This window comes from Balaenoptera ricei, chromosome 13 (genome assembly GCF_028023285.1).
Source record: "Balaenoptera ricei isolate mBalRic1 chromosome 13, mBalRic1.hap2, whole genome shotgun sequence".
Lineage (NCBI taxonomy): Eukaryota > Metazoa > Chordata > Mammalia > Artiodactyla > Balaenopteridae > Balaenoptera > Balaenoptera ricei.
In genome coordinates, this window is record NC_082651.1 from 51,219,619 (window position 1) to 51,234,385 (window position 14,767).

A 14,767-nucleotide genomic window follows, 5' to 3' on the forward strand; every position below is an offset into this window, starting at 1 on the left:
TAAACTATCTTGTTCGCTCTTGTATTTGTGGGACTAAGGCCAGTATCTGATGAATCATTGGTGCTGAAATTTTATTTGCTGAATGAATGGCTAGATATACACACATAAAGAGTTACTAGTTGAACATTATACATAATGAGCCACCATTTGCTGTGCACCAACCATTTATCAGATATTATAGTAAATGATTTATGTAAATTATCTCATCAATCCTCCAAAAAAACTTTATAAGAATGTTATCACTAGATCTTCATTTGATAGCTAAGGAAACTGAGACTCAGAGAGAATAGGTAACTTGACCAAAATCCACGAGCTAGTATGTGGTAGATTCTAGATTTAATGCAGGTGTGTATAACTAAAAAGCCCATGTTTTTAGTCATTACTGTTATTTTAACAAGATACAGCAACTTCTTAAGAAATACGTCAACCATCATAAGCCCTAACTTTTGCAGTTATCTGTTAACAAATTCAAATTATTAAATACGAGAGGATACTTACTCTTAAGTTTCTAATGCCATGTTGATGTTTCAATTTTTCAAAAAAAGACTGAAAAAAATCAGATCTCTCCACATGTCTTGGAGCAACACAAAGTGCATCAATGTCAGCTCCTGCAAATCAAAGTATTTATTATCAAGAACAGTATATTGAATATGTATTACATTTTTGTATACACAAACATATGTACAGAAGAAACTATGTAAGATGAATATAGGAAATAATATAGTACTCTAGTAGTGAGATAATGGGAATTTTTTCCTCTGTATTTTCTAATTATGAACGACAAGTAAGTTTGTTATCGAAAGTTCTTATCAGTAAAACATAGAAAAGCAATTACCTTTGGTGTGTACTCCAAGCCTATAGGAGCCAAAGGTGAAAATTTTTCCACCAACAGTAGCCACAACAGAAGGTGGGAGATTCTAAAATAAAATAAAAAAATTTTTAAGGCATTCAATTGTTCAAATTATTTAGCATTAAAATTGTCTAAATGCTCTAATACATGTTGACGAGGATGTGGAGAAAAAGGAACCTTTGTAGACTATTGGTGGGAATGTATATTGGTGCAACCACTGTAGAAAACAGTAGTAAGGTTCCTAAAAAAAACTAAAAACAGAACTACCAGGGACTTCCCTGGTGGCGCAGTGGTTAAGACTCCACACTCCCAATGCAGGGGGCCTGGGTTTGATCCCTGGTCAGGGAACTAGATCCCACATGCATGCCGCAACTAAGAGTTTGCATGCCGCAACTAAGAAGCCCATGCATCGCAACTAGGGAGCCAGTGAGCCACAATTAAGGAGCCTTTGAGCCGCAGCTAAGGGGCCCACCTGCAGCAAGACCAGGCACAACCAAATAATAAATAAATAATTAAAAAAAAAATAACTACCACATGATCCAGCAATTACACTCCTGGGTATATAGCCAAAGAAAATGAAAACATTAATTTGAAAAGAGATATGCACCCTAATGTTCATAGCAGCATTATTTACAATAGCCAAGACACGGAAGCAAACTAAGTGTCCATCAACAGATGAATGGATAAAGATGCGGTATATATACAGAATGGAATATTAGCCATAAAAAAGAATAAAATTTTGCCGTTTGCAACAACGTGGATGGACTTCGAGGGTATTATGCTTAGTGAAATAAGTCAGACAGAGAAAGACAAACACTGTATGATATCACTGACATGTAGAATCTAAAAAATAAAACAAACTAGTGACTATAACAAAAAAGAAACAGACTCACAAATACAGAGAACTAACTAGTGGTCACTAGTGGGGAGAGGGAAAGGGAGAGGGACATGATAGGGGTAGGGAATTAAGAGGTACAAACTACTATGTATAAAATAAATAAGCTACAAGGATATATTGTATAGCACAGGGAATATAGCCAATATTTTATAATAACTATAAGTGGAGTATATAACCTTTAAAAATTGAGAATCACTATGTTGTACACCTGAAATTTACATAATATTGTAAATAAACTATACCTCAATTTTAAAAAATTGCCTAAATGCTACTGATATGTACTACATTTGTCAAGTTTGGTGAGCTGACATTTGTAAAAGTACTTCAGAGCTTTTTTGATTGCAGCTGAAGTAATGAAGGTATTCCCAGAGGAAAGACAAGACAAATTTGTGTCCAGTATACATGCACACATCTCTATCTTAAGAAAAACATTTTTTTATCACTTGACCCTACCTGTCCCCCCAAATTACCTGATTTGGCTCCATCACTCTTAATAGTCACCAAGGAACTTGCAACTACCAAATTAATGCACTTTCAGCTCTCTACAGTTATCACACTCTTGACTAATACCATCTCCCCTTTAGTTTTTGTGACAGATATGCTTAACTTATTGATTCTAGCTCTGTAATATTTCTGCAAGAAAGTGGGGTAATTCTTGACATGATCTCCTTATGAGAGCTAATCTAACAACTTTAATTAACATATTTTTGGTTGTACCAGAATTACGCTACTTTTCACCTCTCTCTAGAGCCAATTCTAACTGCCCATCAGATATTTTCACTCAGACTTTCTGATCCACTTCAATATCCTTGCCTGAAACCTAGCAAAAAATTCTTCCTATGATAAACCAGGTATACCTCCTGAGTTCTCTATTTTTGTTCCTTATTTTCCTTACTGCCCATACCTATAAGTCATTATTATTCTTCCTGGCTTACCAATTCTTAGGTTATATCCCTCACATGTCACTTTCTCCCCACCCACTCCCATTCTGTGCTATTTAACAGTATCGTAAGTTACCCTCTTGCCATCAGTCTTTATTTCTTACTCCATTTTGTTAAAAATTCACTGGCTGGTGTTCTTAAATTAACTCTATTACATAACTCTTCTGCTCAAAACTTGCCAATGCATTCTTCTACGGATACTGATCCTTGGATCCCAAGGACTTCCACAGTATGCTCTTAAGGATCTTTCTTGCCTTGTCTCCTGATATTCCCTTCTGACGCTCCAACTGCCAACATGTTACATAACCTAGTCTCCTTTCCATTGCACTTGCCATTTTCCTTCTCTCAAATGCTTGCCATCCTCTCTGGGTATCTCAATACCATCTAATTTTCAAAGATCACTTCAAGTTCCACCTCCCTCATGAAGCTTTCTTTGATTATCCACCTCGTAACAAGCTCTTTTTTCCTCCTGTGCTCCTCTACTGTTATTATCTTTAACCACTTTTATACTACATTTATTGACTTTTTTTATTCTGTGTATGTTAGTTCCATCTCTTCAACTATATTTGAATTCCTTGAAGGTGAGCACTATGTCTACTACTTCTACTTCCCCAAAATGCCCAGTCCAAGTTCCAAAGAGTAATATCTGCTAATGAAATTGACTATAAGTATCTGCATAACAGGACATTATGTTTATTTTCTCTGTTTAACGGACATGTTTCAAGAGTACCACAAATAATAGCTAGAAAGAGTTAATAAAATTATTGATGACTAACATGAATCAAAAGGATAGAGAAGCCCCTTTTAGTTTACCTTCCTACTTTGAAAAGCATGATTTCTTCTTGATTTATGAGAAAGTGATAAACTGAATCACAGAGTATTTTCCCCACAAACCACAGTATTTAACTAAAATGATCTGACTTGGAGTTCTGGACTGTTTAAACTTTAAATATTCCAACTGTGTGTAGAATATTAAAATGATCTTTGATCTAACTCAAATCCTTCAGATATTTTTCAAAGTAAAATATGCATAAATGAAAGGGAATTATAATGATATAAGAAAAGACCAATCACCTTATCTATGCAAATAACGATGTTAAAACCAATTAAAATTTTTAAAATGATTAGATATTTTATTTTCTTTGCTTAAAAAATGCCAAATAGTGGCAAAGCCTCAAATTTTTAACAATGGTTTTATGCCTAGAAATTAAATGGAAACCAGCTGCTGGTCTTTGCAGATTAAAGCACTGATGTGAATGAAATGAGGGAAAAAGCAATTTAAATAATTAAAAACAAAAAAACCTTTTGACCTTGCAACAGATTCTACTGGATTTTTCTTTTAGGTGCAAAAAACCACACAGTAAGAAAATTAGTTAGGTGTATCTCTCAATAAAGTAATCTAGCCTCTTTTGTGAATAGTTTAACACTTGACTTCCCTTGATGTAGCCTAGAATACGGATGGGAGCAAAGACCTCAGCACAACCACATCAGCTGACATAAAGACCACACAAGAAGTCAAAAAGCTTGATACTCTGATTTTAAAATAATTCTAGCAAGTTGTGTATCTGGTTTGCATACCCATAGCAATTATGGGCTGACATTTATTCAATGCCTGAGCTCTGTCCTGAGGTTGCACAGGTGAATAAGACAGGTTTATTTCTTAAGGAGTTGATCAGCTAGTAGCAGAGAAACAAGCATGAAATTTTTTTTTTATTATTACTCATGATTAGCATTTCACCTGCTCAGAATTCAACCTAACTGAAAACCTCTACTATTGATAACCCTGCTGTGAGCTCAGAAATGAGCCAGACAGTCATTTGGCCGCAAAAGTAAACAGCGTAAAGACCATTTATTTAAACTCAATGACTGTAGATTAGCACAGTCCCTCATAACCTTATTCAGAGCCCATTTTTTAAAAGAACCAATTTTATATATGTATCATAAGTACAGAAGGAAATAATAAAAGTTGTAAAAGAAAGAATTCTAACAGGTGTTTATCTAATTTCTAAACTGATGCAGATTAATGGGCAGAAAGGGATTTGACAGAGAGACACTACTGCTGTGAGCCATTAACTTTCAGCTGAATGCTGTTAAGAGATGGGAAAACGGTTTAAAAAAAAAAAAAAAAAACCTAAAATTTAAAATACAACAGTTTGAGCCACTTAGTGAAGGGGCAAATAGTATTACCCAGTTGAACATGCCCTACCTCATTTTACTATAGCCAGTAAAATAATATTCATAGTGATGATTCCCTGACAAATGAGAATTCAATTATACTCAAAATACTCTAAGAAAGCAAGAAAAATGTAATCGATTTTAGAAGAAAAATAGTTAAGCTACCAGAGGGGGGAAGAAGTTGTGTAAGTATAAATTAGGGTTTGCAAACTCCTATGTCTCATGGGCCAGGCAGGTATGCAAATGACAAAAGTATACACATAAGAAACACAGAAACTGATAAATGACAGTTGCTGTGTCAGAGAGAGCAGGGAGTGATGGGGACCATGAAGCACCGAAGGGGAGGAGCCCAATTCCATTCAAGCCTCTTCCTGCCTTGCACAAAAGAAGGCCCAGTGCTGCCAGACCTGGTATTTCACAATAAGTCTGCAATCTGGCTTTTAAAGTAAAATCTCAGTATTTAAATTTTGATCTACTACATGTGAGTCAAGCAAGACATTTATGTGGAACTGCAGTCAGACACTGGCTACCTCTGGGGTAAATCCTCACTTATTTAGGACTCAATATCTATACCAATTCATTTCCAAGTATACTAAAAAGTTTTAATGTATTTCTGATTATTCTCAACTCTGCATCTTACTACCAGGACATAATGAAACTATGAATTCAATTTGGTTTAGAGTCTTACCTTACTCTCACTGACCTCAGAAATCCATTCTTTTACTAAATTGTTCAGTTTACCAAGAACAACCAGCCTATAATAAAAAATAACATGCTTTAGATGAAAACAAACAAACACCAAAAACAAACAGTATTTTAAAAAGTAATTAAACATATAGGCAGTACCTTTGTGTTGGTGCTAGAGTAAAAGCATATTATACACGTGCTAATGCTATCACATCTGTTGACACATGGCACATCTCTTTGGCATTCTTAGGTTCCTAAGAGTTCCAAAGAGACGATAAATGTGATGACAGTATTTTGGTCTTTGAGCTATTTTCAAAATTCAAAAAGCCTAATAAAAAAATCAAAATTACCTTCAATAAAGCTGCAGAGGCCAACTGAACTGTCAACTTTCTTGGCCTTACTATGGAATAAAATCAATTCAGTGTGGTGATAATAGAGGTTAGCATTCTCTCACTGACAGTTATGAGTTTTTGGATAATAAAAACAGGTAAATAATTTATTGGCTAATTTTTATAAAATTTACTTAATAAAAGCAATTTGATATTAAAACAAACTTGCAACCAATGGCATATCCAAATCCAGATTTAAAAAAAAAAAAAGAAAGAAGAGTTTAGGCATTTCAAAGATAACACATGAAAAACTGAATTCCTGATCTGTCCGAACCTGCTTCTCCTTCAGCCTTCCCCAGGTAATGGAATCCCATCCTTCGAGATGCTGAGACCAAAAATCTTGGCATCGTCCTTGACCCCTCCCCTCCCACCCCCTCACATTCCACAGTCATTAAACCACCCTACTTTTAAAATACATCCAGAATTCTACTACTTCTTATCACTTCCACTGCCATCCCTAGTTCTGGCCACCATCATGTTTTTCCTTGGGTTATTATAATAGCCTCCTAACTAGTTTCCCTGCTTCTGCCTTTGACCCCCCTTCAGACTATGCTCGGTAAAGCAGCCAGAGTGACTATGTTAAACATGAGTAAATCATGTCAATCTTTTGCTCAAAATCCTAACAGCTTCCCATCTCACTCAGAGTAAAAGCCAAAACCATTATAAATGGCTTTCAAGGTCCTAAGTGACCTTTCCTTCCAAGCTCCTTCCCACCTCATTTACTTTAAGCCCACATTCCCCTTCTTATTCACTCTACTTCACATACCTAGGCTACCCTGCTGTCTATTTCTTAAATATACCAGGTACACTCCCACCTCAAGCCTTCTACCTAGAATGCTCTTCCCTCATACCCACAAAGCTCCTCCCTCACCTTTAAAATTTCCCTCAAATATCAATGAGGCCTTCCCTGACAACCTCCTCTCCCAGCTTCATTCTTCTCAGCAGCACTTGTCATGTGTAACACTGTATTTATTTTACTTACTTGGCTAATTGTTAGTTTCCTCCTCTAACCTTCAACTAAAATATAAACTCCAGGAGGGCCAAGTTTTCTCTTCATTTTGTCATTTTTATATCCCTAGGCAGGGACATAATTGGTACTTGATATATGTTCATAGAATTAATGATTAAAGAATGTACTATAAAATATTTTGCATTTTTAAGTGACATACCTGTGGTTCAATTCTTCCTCATCTTCAAACACTCCAAATGGTTTCATGGCATCAATTAATTTCTGTGTGTAAATATGATCAATTTCTTTCGGACATGCCAAGCTAATTGGAGAGGTGATTCCATAATGCTTTTTTTGACGCTGGCTGTCCAGCATGGTGTTTCTGTTCAAGAAAAATGAAACAGCAGAAAAAATTTAAAGTATGATATACTGATACATTAAATCTCTCAATCCACTCATTACTTTAGCTACCTTAAAAGTTTACTGAATACTAATGGTTGGAGCCCCCGCTTTTTTTTTTTTAAGGAAAAAAGGATATTTTGTGCTTATGTTGATGAAGGACTATTCATACCGCCTCAAGCTTTCATGGTTAGGATGTCTTTTCAAGCCAAAAGCAGGCTGTGTTGGCATCAGGACAGCTGTACCAACACCACTCAGCTCAAATGCAAAGAGCCTCAATGGGAGCTGGGCCAGGGCCACCTCCACTACACACCCTGCAGACTTAAGTCAAGTACCATCTACAGTCAGTCTTTGAAAAGCAGTCAGCCACTTGAAAGAAAGCTCTAAGTAAAAACAATACCCCCCCCCAGAAACAAAAACATCCCATTAGCAGGTCCTTGTGAAATAGTCTAGCTTTTAAAAAGAAATCACAACTAGATTTGTTCCCTGGAAACCGACATTAACATTCCTTGCTTGCATCACAGTTTATCCTAACATTCTGTCACTCTAGTTAACTGTTTTCTTCATTCTCTAAGTGAAGTCTATGACACCAGCTACCTTGGGGCCCACTTTCTTATCTCTACGCTGAAAAAGTTGGCTATCAAGGTCCCTACTAGCACTGAAATTCCAAATCCATTATTCTGAACCTCCCTCATCTAGACAGGAAAACAAAGCAAGCAACAGAATTCCACATTCCCTTCCACTCATCAATTCCACTTAAAAGTAAACACCCCTGGAGCAAGTCTAGTACAAGTGTACAAGGAGACATGTACAAAAATGTTCACTGCCACACTGTAACATTAAAAAACAAACAAAAAGAACTTAGAAATGACCTAAAATAATCACTAACAGGAAAAGGACTAAATTAGGGTGTATCCCTACAATGGAATACAATACAGTAGTTAATATGAATTAATTAGAGCTGAAAATACTATCATGGACAAATCTCAAAGATACTATGTTGCACTAAAGAAGTTGTTGAATGACAAGTGTGATACTAGTTATATAAAGCTTAAAAACAAGTAAAACAATGCCAATTATGGACACATACATATGTAGTAATAGCATAAAAAAACATGCAGCAGTAAGCATCAAATTTGGAACTGTGGGGAACTCTGGAGAGGGAGGTGGATGGACCAGTGAAGAAGGTAACAGAATCCTTCAGATGTATTCGGTATGCTTGTTTTCTTTTAAATAAAGATATGTGTGTACACAAACACACACACACACACACACACACACGGAAGGTTATGCTTTGGGAGAGATGGATGGTGGCTACACAAATGATGCTTATGTTATTCTCTGCATTTTTCTGTATGTTTAAATTATTTCCTAACAAACCAAAATGTAAGAAGCTACAACAAAATCTTGCCAAGCACGGACACTGTTTCTGACTTATCGAAGTATGAGCAGGAGGTATAGACCGGCAGATGTACTGTGGATAGGTGGGGAGACCAAGGAAGGGTGAAAAGACCATAGTCATTACGAAAAAGAAACCCATGGGCTGGGATAGGTCATTCACTCCAGGAGACGTGGAGACAGCCGGTCAGGAAGGGAGGAGAGGGAGGGAGGGGGATGGTATTTGCGCCAATGCAGACAGGAGCAGAGACCGGCTCAGACAGCGCTGGGGGCAGGAGAGTGACCGACAATTTCTCCCCACGGACACACGCGCCTCTTCCGCCGCAACCTTGTCTGGGGGCGTCCTCAGAGGTAGGGCAGCCAGCGGCAGATGGGGACTCCTGCAGTCCCCGAGTCTGTGCAGCGGTGGCCAGGTGAGCCGCCGGGTGTAGGGGAGGTGCCCTTGCCGAACGGCCGGGAGAGGGGAAGGAGACCACCGAGAGAGCTCAGGGCACGGCGCGAGGGGCAGGGAACAGAAACGGGGTGCCAGGCCGGCCACCCCAGCCCACCCCGTTATGCCTCGCCCCCAACCGCCGGCCCCCACCACTTACGCAGACATCTCTTTCATCGCTTCCTGCGCCTCCCTCACCGGCGAGTCTTTCGCTCTGGAGTCCTGTTCTTGCTCTTCCCTTCTCCTCCTGTCCACTTTCCTCCGCTCGCTTGTAGCTCGCTTGCTCGCTCACTCTCTCACTTACTACGGCCGAGGCATCCAACCGAGTAGTGAAAACACCAGAAAACCGGCTCTATTTATGACAATACAGCGCGGCCGACGCCAATATGGCGCCGCTTCCCAGCCTGCCCCTCGCGCGCTGCGGCCCCGCCCCCGAAGGCCTGGACACGCCCCCGAAGGCCTGGACCCGCCTTGACCCCGCCCCCTCTCCCTTTGGGTCCCTGGAGGCTCCGGTGGCCCCGCCCACAGAGGCGCCGGCTCCGGCTGCCAACACCGGTACGAAGGAGCGTTTGGTCCCCTCCTTTGTCAGTGCGACAGTCAATCCAGGCTAACTGCTTGGAAGGTAATTTGGAACATGTTTTCCTTGTTTCTCTTATTCTCTTATGAAAGCCTATATCATATATTTTTTAAAACTTCACAGCCTTGCCTAGCGAATACTATTTTAACTCTTCCATTTTACCACACTTTTAATGTAATCGGTTATAGTCATAAATAATCTAATCCACCCACTCGTTGAGGAGATTATGTCGTGAAAAGGTCACACCCAGGAACGTGTGACTTTGCAGTTACCCCGGAGAGAAGCAAGCTTGTAAATTGGAGGCTAACTGTTCACCTCTAAGTACCGCCCCTGGTTCATGGCATTCTAGCAGTTAGGTAAGGGAGGTTGATAGGAAGGCTGGCAGTTTGCAATAGGAGGATAAATACAAGGCTGAATCAAAATCGCACACTTTCAAATAGTGGAGATCATGTTCCGTGTGAGTGTGAGGATGAAAACGGGAAAATGATGACAAATTTTAAAAAGTTAAAGGGCAGAAACAATTTAAAACGCTAAGTCGTTACAAGGAAAAGAATGTCAAGAAGCTGCTTTTTCTTGGAATGTGACACAGTAGATAGAGAAGACAGAGTCATAGAGAAGACAGAATTATTCATTCAAAAATATTTATTGAAAATCTAATCTGTGCCAAGCACTGTGTGAGGCTCCGGTGCTTTAATTGTGCATAAAACCAGATGTATATTCTTTAATTTTATGGAGTTTAGAGTTTAGTGAGGAAACAGTCAAATATAAGTGATATTCTTCTGTTGTAGAACTAAATAGCCTACTATGTGTCAGGCACAGGAGATACTTAATTCCCTCTCTTGAGAATTCACAGTCTAGTGAAGGAGAACAAGCATATACAAAGATCATTAAAATATAGTATGGTCCATGATAAGATGGGGTCAGGGCATTTAGGGAAGCCTAAAGCAGGCCGCCTAAACTTGAGGGCTGGGAAGGTCAATAGTGGCTTCCTGGAATAGGGTATTCGGTTAAATCAGCAAGATTTGGGAGTAGGGATTGGGTGCAGGTGGTAGGGAGAAGGCAAACCTATCCCAAGCAGGATACAGTAATAGCTAGCATGAGCTTCAGTGTGAGGGAAACCCAAATTTGAATTCTAGTTTTGCTACTTGCTAGTTTTGTGACCTGAGGGAAATTAACCTTAAAAAGTCCTTTTGTCATCTGTAAAATGAATAGGATTGTAAGAGAATTAAATGAGAAGAGTATGTATAGCCAATATGAATCTCAGTCCAAAAGTTCAGACATGCAAGAAATATCACTTTATTTTCTAAAACTTAATTTTTGACCCTGAGCCCCGCATTCTTCTGAGCTGGCTGACAGTCTTGGTTATCCTGGGTCTTTCCCTTCCCACTTCTTGAGACTTAGGTATTGGGGGAGTTAGGGCAAATTGTGTACATCTGGCCCTGGGCCCTGGTAAATGCACCTTCCTGTCCTCTTGGCACATGGGCCTCGAGGGTCCTTGCTGCCTCTAGGTTTTGTCTAGGGCTCATTGGAAGGGCTTGTGGTCTCAGCCCAGAAGCATCACAGGGCTAATTCTTCTCCTACCTCTCCCCATCTCCCCAGCAGTTTAGGACTTGCCAGACTGGGAGACAGAAAGTCTCCTTTCCTCAAGGTTTCTAACCAAGACATTTGTTACTAGCTGCACAGAGTTCTCTTCAGGGCTCAGCCTTGTTTCAAACCCCAAAGCCAGAAAGAGTTGCAGGCTGATTCTGTTACCTGCATGGGGCAGAGTCCTTAGCTCAGCGCCAGGAACATAGGATTCGATAAATCTCTTATTTACATTGATTACCATAACTTTATCTCCTAACTTTTCTCTTTGTTTATGTATTTAATTTTGAAATATTTCTTTTCCTTCTTTCCTTTCTTTTTTTTCTCTTATAGAATGCTTTTGTTTTGCTTTTTTCTCTGTATAGAATGCTTTGTTTGCTCTTACCTGCTGCAGTAATTTGGAAGAAAGGTAAACTCTGCTTTCAATTCTGCTAGTTCAAGGAAATCCTAAAGTGTTTCAAAGACAGCTTTAAGCCTTTATTTATGTAATTATCAAAGTCAACATCAGAACAATACTTTTTAATTCTGTTTTACATTGTTATTTGTAGTTTGCCTCATTTTTAGTTGTTTCTTCCCATTTTCCCCATCTTTGTTAATCTACCTGGGATCGAATGCCAGTCCCCAACCCCCATTTCAATAAGGACACTTTCTTTCAAGGAAGAATATGTTTTCCTTTGTGTGTGTGTGGGGGGGTGGTCTACATTGTAGCTGTACTTTTTAAGCTAAAATTTTCCAATTACAAATGTAACCCATGGGACTTCCCTGGCAGTTCAGTGGTTAAGACTTGCCTTCCAATGCAGGGGGTGCGGGCTTGATCCCTGGTCAGTCGATCCCTGATCCCAATGCAGGAGGTGCTAAGATCCCACATGCCTCATGGTCAAAAAACCAAAACATAAAACAGAAGCAATATTGTAACAAATTCAATAAAGACTTTAAAAATGGTCCACATCAAAAAAACACAAATGTAACCCATGTTTGTAAAAAAAGAAAAGAAAGAGTGGAAATCTCTCCCTCCCTTCCATTCCTAACTCCATTTTTACTCCCCAGGGAACCATTATTAACGGCTGGGTATCTATCCTTCCAGAATGTTTTCAGTATAACCCAAACCACATATAAACATGTACCAGAGGTTTTGATTTTATTGTTTTTTAATTTTGAAAAAAAATATAAAGGGGTCATACTGCACGTGTTGTCCTGCTCTTTGATTTTTTTTTAACCAAAAAAATCATGAGCATCTTTCTATGGTAGGAAATGTTATGGACTGAATTGTGTCCCCAAAATTTCATATGTTGAAGTTCTATTTTCCAGCACCCAAGAATGTGACTATATTTGGAGAGTTTAAATAAGGTCATTAGTGTGGCCCCTACTCCAGTACAACTGATGTCCTTATAAGAAGAGGAAATTTCGACACAGATGGCACAGAGGAAAGGCAATGTGAAAGCACAGGAGAAGACGGCCATTTACAAGCCAAGGAGAGAGGCCTCAGAAGAAACCAACCCTGCTGACATGTCTCAGATTTCTAGCCTCCAGTACTGTGAGAAAATAAATCTTTGTTGTTTAAGCCTCCCACCTAGTCTGTGTTACTTTCTTATGGAAGCCCTAGCAAACCAATATAGGAAATATACACCTACTTTTTCTTTTTAACAGTAATATGGTATTCTTTATCATAAATAATATGTAATGTTTATCAAAATATATTTAACCATTTCACTGGTTCATTTGTCTCAGATTTGTTTATATTATAAATAATGCTATAGTAAACATCCTTATACATATATCCTCTACACTTGTATCACTAGTCATTAATAGATTCTTAATGATGGGATTACTATGTCAAAGGGTATGTATATTTAAAAATAAAATTTATCAGACAGAGAAAGACAAATATGATATCGAAAACATATCACAGAATCTAAAACAATGATACAAATGGGACTTTCCTGGTGGTCCAGTGGCTAAGACTCTGCACTCCCAATGCAGGGGGCCGGGGTTCAATCCCTGGTCAGGGAACTAGATCCCAACCTGCCGCAACTAAAAGTTCGCATGCCGCAACTAAAGATCCCGCGTGCTGTAACTAAGACTTGGTGCAGCCAAATAAATAAATAAATAAATATTTTAAAAATAATAAAAAATGATAAAAATGAACTTACAAAACAGAAATAGACTCACAAACATAGAAAACAAACTTATGGTTACCAAAGGGGAAAGGGGGGAGGGGTAAATTAGGAGTCTGGGATTAGCAGATACAAATTACTATATATAAAATAGATAAACAACAAGGACCTACTGTACAACACAGGGAGCTATACTCAATATCTTGTAACCTATAATGGAAAATAATCTAAAAAAAGAATCTAATTTATACATATATGTATAACTGAATCACTTTGCTGTACACATGAAACTAACACAACATCGTAAATCAACTATACTTCAATAATAAATAAATAAATAAAATTTATATATTCCAAATTGTCCCCCAAGAAGGTTATACCAATTTACACTCTAACCAACAATGTGTATGAGATGGTCTATTTCCTTAAACCTTCACAAATGCTAGATATTAAAAATGCTTTTTATCCTTATTATGAAAATTATAAATGTGCAGAAAAGTAGAGAGAGTAGTGGAATAAAGCCATATACCTATCACTTAGATTTAATAATTATTTTAACATTTTGTCATATGTTTCACTTTTTTTAAATTGAAGTTTCTTTAAATATAGACATTGTGACTCCTAAATATTTCACTCCTAATATTTTTTTCCTCCAGTTTTGTTGAGATATAATTGACAAATAGCACTCTGTAAGTTTAAGGTGTACAGCATAATGATTTGATTTATTGGGTTGGCCAAAAATTTCGTTTTCTGTAACGTCTTATGGAAAAGCTCAAACTTTTTGGCCAACCCAATACACACGTCATGAAGTGATTATCACAGTAGGTTTAGTGACCATCTATCATCACATATAGATACAAATTTAAAGAAATAGCAAAAAATTTTTTTCTTTTGATGAGAACTCAGGATTTACTTTCTTAACTTTCATATATAACATACAGCAATGTTAATTGTATTTATCATGTTGTACATTACATCCCTAGTACTTAGTTGTCGTGTAACTGGAAGTTTGTACCTTTTGACTGTCTTTGTCCAATTCCCCCACCCCCACCTCACGCCTAAATGTTCTGATATGCATATCTAAATAAGAACACTTCCCTACAGAACCACAATAATATCAACACACCCAAGTTTCCCCCACTTGTCCCCAAAATGTCTTTGCAGCGTTTGTTCATATTAGAATCCAATCAAGAACTATGATTGCATTTGGTTGTTGGGTCTCTGAAGTGTACTTTAATCTAGAACAGACACTCCTTTTCCTGTCCCTCCTTATCTCCCTCTCACACCCTCCAGCTTTTTATTTTTCCTATGACACTGACTTGGAAAGACCAGGATAGTTGTTCCCTAGAATGTCCTAATTTCTGGATTTTTCTGAC

The 14,767-nt window shown here is 38.1% G+C and overlaps 1 protein-coding gene and 1 long non-coding RNA gene across 3 annotated transcripts in view; one reads left to right on the forward strand and one right to left on the reverse strand.

Annotated features, from left to right (window-relative positions):
* Nucleotides 1–9,521, reverse strand: part of PAPOLG (poly(A) polymerase gamma) — a 32,632-nt gene extending 23,111 nt beyond the window's left edge. The window contains exons 1-5 of one of the 2 annotated variants that reach the window (XM_059943271.1): nt 9,277–9,521; nt 7,110–7,271; nt 5,568–5,619; nt 836–917; nt 499–608 (exon numbers count right to left, since the gene is read on the reverse strand). In XM_059943271.1, the coding sequence (XP_059799254.1) occupies nt 499–608; nt 836–917; nt 5,568–5,619; nt 7,110–7,271; nt 9,277–9,293 (423 nt within the window). In that variant the 5' untranslated portion in view covers nt 9,294–9,521. Of the gene's footprint in view, nt 1–498; nt 609–835; nt 918–5,552; nt 5,620–7,109; nt 7,272–9,276 lie in introns of both variants that reach the window. The other variant, XM_059943270.1, reaches the window with a different exon arrangement.
* LOC132377181 (uncharacterized) overlaps nt 1–12,834 on the forward strand; it is a 108,417-nt gene extending 95,583 nt beyond the window's left edge. Inside the window, exon 5 of the long non-coding RNA XR_009506561.1 lies at nt 12,586–12,834. This is a non-coding gene — a long non-coding RNA (uncharacterized LOC132377181). The remainder of the gene's footprint in view (nt 1–12,585) is intronic.
* The last annotated feature ends 1,933 nt before the right edge of the window (nt 12,835–14,767 follow it).